Raw genomic sequence first — 9,426 nt, 5'->3', positions numbered from 1 at the left:
TAATTTTCGCTCCAAGGACATAGTTGGAGTTTTCAGGATGTAGTAGGTTCAGCTCTTCTTTATTAAAAATCTTTTTTCTTTTTTTTTAAATTCTCACCTGAGGATATTTTTTCCATTGCTTTTCAGAGAGAGCGAGCGAGAGAGACATTGATGTGAGAGAGACATCAACCAGTTGCCTCCTGCACGAGCCCTGACCTGACCGGGGCCAGGGATCGAGCCTGCAACCGGGATACGTGCCCTTGGCCGGAATCGAACTCAGGACCCTTCAGGCCTCAGGGCAACACTAACCACTGAGCACACCGGCCAGGCGAGACCTTTCTCTTTAATTACTCTTACATCTTCCTCTTATTTCACTGTTTACATGTCCATTAGATGTTCTTTTTCCATCTGCTACATCTCTACTTTCTCTCCGATCTTTAATACTGCACCTCCTTACATTTTATTTTCTTGGATCCTCTATGTCTGTTTCTATATTTTCAATTACATCCACTCTCCTGTAGGCAGCTGAGGTAATTTTTTGTTTTTTGTTTTTTCTTAAATGTTATTTTTGTTTAAAATATCACAGATGTCCCTCTTTCTCCCCAATGACCCGTTGCAGCCCATCCCTTCCCCCTCCCCAGTTCCTCTCCCCGCCATTGTCCGTGTCCTTGGGTTGTGCAAATGTGCATATAAATTCTTTGGTTTGAGGTAATTTTGTATTTCTCTTCAGTTTTGTGCTTGAGTTTCCTGAGCTCCCATCGTACATCTTCTCCTCCACTTTTACCATATTCCGAGCTGCTGAGTTTATGATGTGTGCTGTTCTTTCATATCTTATTGGTTGTTTAACTATATTTCATGAATGATGTGTGTTGTGTTACAAGTTCCTGCTGCTTTGACTTTTTATCCTGTGTTTTTATTTACTAAAAAGTTTTCTAATTTTCCTCCTTAAAAGTACTTTTGTATGAAGACTTTGTGTTTGTTCGTACTGGATTTTCCATAGCAGTGATGTTATGGAGAAGCACTAGGTCTTATGTGGTTTTACTCAAAAATGTCCCACTTTGCTGCAGTTCCCTAAATAAGACACTTTATTTTTTGTCTGTCTTCCGCTTCTTTCACAGCGTCTTGTTTTAACAGGGCCCTTATCGCTTAGCTGCTCCCTTCTCTCCTGCAGCACCAGCCTCCCAGGGAAACCGCCCTTTCCCAGGTGCTTCCCGCTTCTCCAGAAGCAGTGTCCCTGCACTTGGCAAGTCTCCTCTCCTGATCTGACCAGGTCTCACCTCTGTCCGCTTGTCTCCACTCTGGGTGGTCTCTGTCCTTACAGGCACGAACTCTCGTTGGTGGAGTGTCCTACCACCATGAGGACCGTGCCATCTCCCCTTGTCTGTGCAGCCCCCTCCCGGCTCTATGTTCTGGTATGAGATCTGGCGCCGACTCTCCCAGTCTAACATGTATTTCCCCACTGACTTTTCGCTGAAATTGGTGGGATTTTGCTCTATCCTGGTTACACTGTAGTTCTGAGCAACAGGTAATTTTATTGGTTCTTTTTCCGAACAGCTCTTCAACGATGTGAGAAGAGATTCCATTCAGGTCTTCTGGTGTTATTTTTGAAAGCTCTCTTCCCTGTTTACTCCGTGAAAGACGACTGAAGAACTTTAGCTCCTACCTTTCAGATTTAATTGGAACTTTTTCTTATAGGACACTGGTCACATTGTGGAGGTGGGTTGGAATGCAATTAGAAGCAATAGAAAGGGAAGAAAAGATTCCCTAAAATAGCCTTAAAAGTCACGAAGCTCCACATTAGAAATAGAGGCAAGTAGCCTTCACATCAGACCTGTCCTCAGCCAGCCAGCACGTCTTTATGACACGCCTACTCTGTGCAGAGAACTCGGCTCCCTTGGAAAGCGATTGAACACACTGAACAGAGAGGCACCTCCGGTGACACATGGCTACCCGGAGTTACCAAAATGGTGTCAATGTGCACCCCAGGAGCTCAGCACTAAGGTCAGATTCAGTAGTGTCTACCTTTCCAGATCCCAAACTCTTGCCAGAATCACCAAATTCGCTCAGTAACTGTTATTTCCTTCTGTTCCTCATTCACCAAAATAGCACCATCTGCATGGCCAGCACATCATGGGCATCCACATGATGGGCTATCAGGCAGACGTTATAAACTACTGAGTCTTTCATAACATCAGAATATACTAAGGAAAAAACTAAAATTTACACATATAAACTTTTACTAACAGAGACTGACAATACACATCATGTCTTTAAAAGGCTCTGAGAAGTCCTGCAGTAAAGAAACTAGTTTAACTTTGACTAACTTAGCATTTCCTAGATGTTTTTCATTGTGAATTTTTTTTTTTTTTTTTTTTTTTTTTATGAGGGGCACCAAACAACACTTACACACCTTTTGGTATACACACAGAAGACCTGAACTAGGTAACTGAGAACTATTTATGAAAAAAAGATGGAATGAAAATAGACCAAATAATTATAACTGTTTCAGGGTTGGTGGGGTTGTGGGTGATTTTTAACCTTACTTTTTATAAATCTAGTCATTCTAAACCCTCTAAATGTTAAAACACATTTGATGAAAGCTAAAACACAATTATTAAAACCCTCCAACCACTGCCCAATCTATTCCTCAAACTAATAAGAAATGCCTGTAGCACCCAGGACGCTGGTTGCTTCTGCCCAGCACTCCGGCCAGGCTGCTTGCCGAGGCCACGGATCTCCTTCTGAGCCTCTGGATGCCATCGTACATTTCCACACTGAGTTTCCTTCTTTGGGTCTGTGGTCTTCATGTACTCATTCAGCAGGCATTTATGAAAGCCCTACTTTGTGTCACATGTTGAGATTACAGGCACTGTCCTGACCTTGTGACACTTACTGGAACAAAATTACCACACTATTGAATATATGTCTGAGGGAACAGATCTCAGAGGAGATAATCGCCAAGCTAGGATTTGATTCATGAAATGGGAGCTAACTGAACCCAGATGCAAGAGGGGCACGCTTGCAGGCCCGGTGGGGGGCACAGCGTGTCTGGGAACCTGCAAGGCTCACGTGGCTGGAGCGCAGGGGAAAGCGAAGGTGAGCGGCAGGCAGAGTCCGCCCATGCAGGCCTCATGAAGGCCATACTAAGGATTTAATCAGAAGGGCAATAGGAAGCCACTGACATTGCTTTACGCAGGTTGCACCTTAAAACGATTCCTCTGATGCCATGTGGAGAATGGGTTTGAGGGACCCTCAGTGGTGGTGGAGACCGGTTAGGGAGCTCTAGTCCAGGTGAGACGGGTACTGGCCTGAAGCAGTGTCAGATGTGGAGAAATGCACTCAAGAACATGTAGAAGGAGAAAGACCAAAAGGGCTTGGTGACAGAATGGACTTGGAGTCATTGAAAGGAGAGGTGTCAAGGACAATCCCTAAGTTCTCATTTATACAACTCAGTGGTGATGCCATTTGCCAACGTAGGGAACACAGCAGAGGCCCCAGTTGTGTTTTTTATGTGTGTATGTGACCATATATTTGTCATGGAGATAAAGAAAGACCCAAGGGAACATGGGTGCTCAGAGTGGAGCTCTGGGCAGCAGATTCGCATTTGGAAGCTATAGGTGTATGGAAGGCAGACGGAAAGTGCGGACCTGCACGGAATGGCCTAGAGGGAAGTAAAGGAGGGAAGAGAGCTTGGGCCTGATCCTCAGACCAACACTTAACAGCTCTGTGGAGGAGTGTTAGCCGCAGAGGAGACAGTGAAGGCTCCCCCGAGAAGAAGGCCAGGGTGTGGGACCAAAGGCGACGAGGAAATGCTGTTGCGGGAAGGGACTTGAACAATCTCAGAAGCTGCCGTGAGGTCAAGTAAAATGAGCGCTAAAACTGTGAGTGGGGGAGGGAACGTCAGGGAGCACAGACCACGTCTGCGGAACTCTGACAGTGTCAAGTGTGTCCCCATCTAGACTTCTCAGTGTCAAGGGTAGCAAAGGGCTGAGCGAACATGTCTCCATAAAATTCTGATGATTTACACACAGTAAGATCAACAAGTGGTTTTGCTGTCACCCCCTCCTCCGTCTAACAAATGCATCCTTTTCAGATGCATTTTGACAAGACCAGTCCTGTGCTGGTCACCGGACACAGAGAAGTGGGTCAGCTTGACCCCTTGCCCCAAGGAGCTCACAATCTGGTGTGAGAGACAAGCACAAAACCCAGAGCATCATCACGTGGACTCCGTGGCTCAGCGGCTCACCTGCACCAAGCGGGGGGTGGCAGGCAGCCCCGTGTGCCAGAGACAAACGCCGGAGTCAAGCTAGCATTCCAGGAGACTGCAGTGACCAGCTTCACTGTGTTGAAGAACCCTGAACGGCCTGGAAAAGGAATGGTTACCCAGGGGCAGAAATCTCAGAACATCTTTTGATCAAAATTCACTTCTTCATGAAGGGTGAGCCACGGTTAATTTTGGTCACTGAAATTAACCTTTTTTGTTTTCCACAAATTAGATCTACCAGTTTTACATTTTATGGTATGTACTGAACGTAAGGCAGTCTTCTCTGAAACTGTACCTGGTTCCAGGAAAGAAGGAAGACACAGGACAAGTCAATCACGTAGGATCAGAATCCACCTTCCTAGATTCTGCACATCGCGTGAACCAACGTGGGGCAACAGATAACTGTGACCTATTAAAGTCTCTTCAAGCACTTGAGGACTGGGCCATCGGAGTATTCTCCCTCCATAAATCATCCCGTCCACCTCAAAACTTCATAGGATCCACCTCTTCTAACTTGATGAAAACACTAAAGTCTGAAAGTTGCTAGAAATTATAAATGCCTTTGACATCTTCTATCGGAGTTGAAGTTGAGATACGTACCTTTAAGCATCTCAAATTAAAGTCAGGCCAGGGTCTTCCAGGAGACCTATTGCCCAGTCACGACAAAGATGAGCACACCTGTCAGCTGGAAACCTCTCTGTGGCCAACAGGGAAACACCTGGACTTTTCAGAAAAAGTGAGAACCTGAGAATTTTAAAGGATTTATTTGATTTCTCCACATGATCACAGCTATGGTTTTACATCAATAGAGTCTTGTTACTACTCACAAACAGAATGCACATTAAAACAAAGCACTCCTTTCCTCCCCAAAGTTACAAAGTGGGTGTCCCTTGAAGTCTGTGAACAGTCTGCATCCAAGACTTGATTCTAATCATTTAAAACAACCTGAAGGCGAATGACCGCACTGCACCAACCTCAGCAAGACTGCAGGCAGCAGCACGAACGTGCAGGTTGCCTCAAGCAGGCTCTTCCGAGCGTCTTTTCCGCGCCCCCCCCCCCCCCTCCACACTGAGTCACTGTGCACTCTGTTCCCTTGATTACTGTTATTTAAAATATGTACAGAACTACTCATTTTCCAGGCAGGGCGGTGATGTTTTACAGCAGGACTGTGAGGTGCATGCTCAGCCTGCGGACACAGCTTCCTGTGGAACGCCAGTCAACACCGAGGGGCGTGCTCAAGTGTCTGCTGTCTTTTTAGCTCATCTGAAAGACAAGGAGGCCTCTGCTGCATGCAGCGCAGGGAGGGAGTCAAGCTCCGGGGCAACTGGGGACCTTGTTAAGCGAGATGTGCACATCATATTAGGATGAACTTTATTTTTACAGTGTTGTAAATTCATTAATAAACTTTAAAAAGTACAAATACATGATTCAGGTGTTGTCCCAGAAAAGACTCTGTGATACTACCAGCCACCTCCTCTAAGGATCTCCTGCTCCTGTCAGAAATCATGTAATTGAAATAATCTGTGCGACTTGAGAAAGCATCCCGAGGATCCCGGCAGATGAAATGACACAAACATTGTGGCGGCTCAGCCTCCTGGGGGGATGAGGGGCTCTGTGAACAGGCCCCCAGCTGTGACTGCAGGCTGGATCCAGAGAGCACAGCCCCATGGAAGCTCCCGTCTATCAGGAGCTGTTGCTTCCCAGACAAGACCTGGGCAGCAGGGACCAGTCTCTTCAATGGAACAATGTGCTTCCGGAAACACTTCCCATGACGCTTGCAAATAAACATGGAGAATGGTCAGGCCTCACCGACCTGAACCCAACGCTGGGCAGAGCTGGAAACACGGGAGAGACCGTGTCGAGAGGCCCTTTCACTAGGCCCGGGCCTGTGGCACCTGACAAGACTTCAGGGCACAGAAGAGTTTTGGAGGCGAGAGCACTGAGTGGTTGGAGCCTGGAGGATGCAAGGGAGAGAGCCCCTCCCACCGGGCCACCAGTGCAGTTGCAGTTGGCTCTCTGTTGCTTCCCACTAGAGACTGCCCCTTCAGAAAAAGCAACCTGCACCAAACAGCCTGTCTTTTCTGGAACAACCTAGAGTTTACAGTTGAACTCTACCATTGGTACAGAGGGATAAAAAAAGGCCGACATATTTAATATGTTATCACTTTACTTCAACTATTTGTCAACAGTAACACTGATATATTTTGCAAATATACAATACACAGATGTGGCTTCACACAAGCAGCACCGACGACACGCAGCACAACCTGACTTTCCCTCGTCAGAACAGCACCCTTTAAATGCAGAGAATGCCTTGGGGAGCTGGCTCTGACGGGAAACCAAAGGTTCAGTCAGTGGACTGGGGGGCCTCCCACCAGCTGGGCCTGGACCAAGTCAGGCACGCCTGTGCTTTTTATTGCTCTCTGAGCAGATGCCCGAGAGAGAAAAGCTGTACCAACGGGAAGAAAAGGCGGGCAGGTCAAAGTCACACTTCTTTTAAAAAAGGCTAAACTCTTGGTGCTGTATTTGCTCTCTGTGGAGATTAACAAAGTGCTGTTTGCAGATTTGCTGGTATGATGACCTCAATGATATGACAAAGGGGCAGGTGGGGAGGAAATGGACACCCAGCCGCTGGCTAGGGCGGGCTCCCCTCTGTCGTCTGCCGTCCGGCCACAGCTCGCCACACCTTCCACGGAGCACGGAGCCCCAGAGCCCACAGTCCTGCGTTAGCTTCGCCCTTTCTGAAAGGGCTCTCCGCCTGGGCAGGTGCCGTGGGGCAGTCCTCGGGTCCCATGGCTTAGGAACACAGCACTGGTGGCTGCAGTGGCTCGAAAGGCTGAAACTACAAAGTATGGCCCATGGGTGACTCAGGCACAGAACTGGACGCGTGCAGCGCCCGGCCCCAGGGAGCAGATGGTGTCACAAGACGGAAGCAACAAGAGCACAGCTGAGATCATGTGATGCCCTGGCAGCTAAGTGGACCATGAGGAGGCAGCGGGGGCTTCACCAGTGAGGCTGGCACGTGTCAGCTGGGGTCACAGGGCCACGGTGATGACACGGGGTTATGCTAGCACATGACTACATGAAGTTACAATGATCACGGCTACCACTCAGAAAATAAAACAGGGAACACACACCACCCTGGGTTGCTAAACACTAAGCTCAGCCTGCAGGTCTGAAAGCGGTTCCCCTGGAGCCGGGCTCGGGCTCCTGCCTGCTGGAGCGGGGGCGGGAGGAGGAAGTGACGGTGCTGAGGGGGACGAGGGCCAGCGCTGGTCATGTCATGGTGGAGGTGATGCATCTGCCGTGCATGGGTGCCCCTCTCAGAGGACTCTGAATGAGTATGCACAGAATCATGTGCCTATAAAAGGAACATGGATCATGGAAATTCACAGTTTTCACAGCCGTTCACGTGTGCATGAATCTGGGTAACCAACATTCTAAGACAACCAGTTCTCAACTAGTTATCCTGAGTTGCTACTGCAGCTTACTGCACTTTATCTACTTGCTTACCTGAAATAACAGAGCAGTTATAATACTGATTACTTATGATAGTATTCTGTTAATAAAATAAGGATTTATATAAAGCAATACTGGACTTTTTAAACAGTTAGATGCTATGCTACTTGGCACAGTTAGTAATGACCTGTCAGTCCTGGAGGGGCTGCTCTGAGCTGGCTCCTAGCATTTAGGTTTGGTCTCCCCTCAGTCAGCCCAGGTGCTGCCCTCCTGTTAGGGGTGGAGCTCCTTGTAACATCTCTATTGCTAACTCTGTGGCCTGAAATGTTTGCCTTTCACACACCAATACTACCTATACAGTATATACATATATGTATTTAAATATTTATATATTTATATTATATAAAGTTTACTTACGTATTCTCATCAACCATATCAGGTCTACTTAATTTTGCCCATTGTTAATAAAAGAGCAATAATGCAGCAAGTTTTGGGTTTTCTGTTTTGTTGTGTCTCTGGTTTTTTGTGTCTTGTTTCTTCTTTCTCTAGACTTTTCATATGCGTGTACAATTAGGGAGGAGGGAGCTGAGGGCTGCAGTGGGGGCGGGAGCTCAACATCTTGGCTGGAGGGACTGTTTCAAGGCTGATGGTGGCTGAGGCCCACCTTGGGTTGAGGTGGATGGTGGATGGAGCCCCGGGCACCTACGCTGAATTAAATCAGGAGCTCTGTTCCCTACAACACAAGCCCATGGGCTCAGGGGGTTCCATCCAAGCCTTGGGGAGATGCGGGGAGAGATGGAAACAGAAGTGCCCAGGCCTGGTCTGAGGCTGGCTGCCCCCAGGCATGCCTATGTGGTGTGCACTTGCTCCGGGGAGTCTGGGATCCCCGCTCAAGCTGTCTACACAACTGTGCTGATGCCACTGGGTTTGGCCTTGCTGCTGGTGGGGGGCGGTGGGGCAGGGGTCTGCCCGTGGTGATGTGCTGTGTGGCCCGAGTGGCCAGGATGGCTGGCATGGGCCAAGGGTAGTGGTGGGTGGCTATGTGTGTGGGCCCCGTAGGGCAGGTGCCCCCCATGGGGGCTGTGGTGGTACTGGTGTGCATGCGGGATGTGCTGGGGGGGGTGGTAATGGTGGTGGTGGTGGTAGGGGGGCGGGTTCTGCTGCAGGTGGCAGTACTGGGTGTGGTGCCCGTGCGTCGGGACCTGTGGCGGGCCCTCGGCAGGCCCCTGGTGGTGGCCTGCCACAAGGTGGTGTGGGTGGGGCAGGCCTGGCGGGTGTGAGGGCGGCTGGGGAGGGGCTGAGGGCAGGTGAGCCTGAGGAGGGGGCTTCCCTCTCTTACTCCCAAACAAGGAGCCCAGGAGGGAGGAAGAATTAGGCATAGTCTGGTGTGGGCGAGATGGACACTCTCGTGTTGATGTAGCTCTCCGGCGCATGTGAGGACTGCTAATGATGGACCCCTAAAAAGGAAATTCATAGAAATCAAAATTAAAAGATCTTAAAGCACTTATGTCAGAATGAATTTCTTCTAAATGTAAAAAGTTTACCCACTGACTGCTAAGCCTTAGTTTTAGTTCAACTCACTGGCCGCCGAGGGGGGGCTGGGTGAGGCTGGGCTCTGGCGCCACTTGCCGCTTCTCACACAACTCTGGCAAGTCGGCAGGGGTGGGGGCTGGAGGGACCTGGGGAAGGGGCGCTCCAGTGAGAAAAGTAGAGCTGGGGCAGGA

The 9,426-nt window shown here is 48.8% G+C and overlaps 1 protein-coding gene across 13 annotated transcripts in view; it reads right to left on the bottom strand.

The window, feature by feature from the left end:
- The window catches only part of IQSEC1 (IQ motif and Sec7 domain ArfGEF 1), a gene marked incomplete at its 5' end in the record, with an annotated part of 201,931 nt that overhangs the window by 10,765 nt on the left and 181,740 nt on the right, over nucleotides 1-9,426 (bottom strand). For 6 of the 13 annotated variants that reach the window (XM_081138969.1, XM_081138977.1, XM_081138976.1 and 3 more), the window contains one exon: nucleotides 4,991-7,085. The exons of 1 other annotated variant lie outside the window; for it this stretch is intronic. In XM_081138969.1, the coding sequence (XP_080995095.1) occupies nucleotides 7,041-7,085 (45 nt within the window). In that variant the 3' untranslated portion in view covers nucleotides 4,991-7,040. Of the gene's footprint in view, nucleotides 1-4,990; nucleotides 7,086-8,200; nucleotides 9,160-9,426 lie in introns of those variants that run through there. 6 more of the 13 variants (XM_081138974.1, XM_081138968.1, XM_081138973.1 and 3 more) reach the window with 2 other exon arrangements.

The sequence above is a fragment of the Miniopterus schreibersii genome (genome assembly GCF_964146895.1).
Source record: "Miniopterus schreibersii genome assembly, chromosome: 5".
Lineage (NCBI taxonomy): Eukaryota > Metazoa > Chordata > Mammalia > Chiroptera > Miniopteridae > Miniopterus > Miniopterus schreibersii.
Note: the sequence above shows the minus strand (reverse complement) of the source record. Positions and strands in the feature narration are given on the sequence as shown.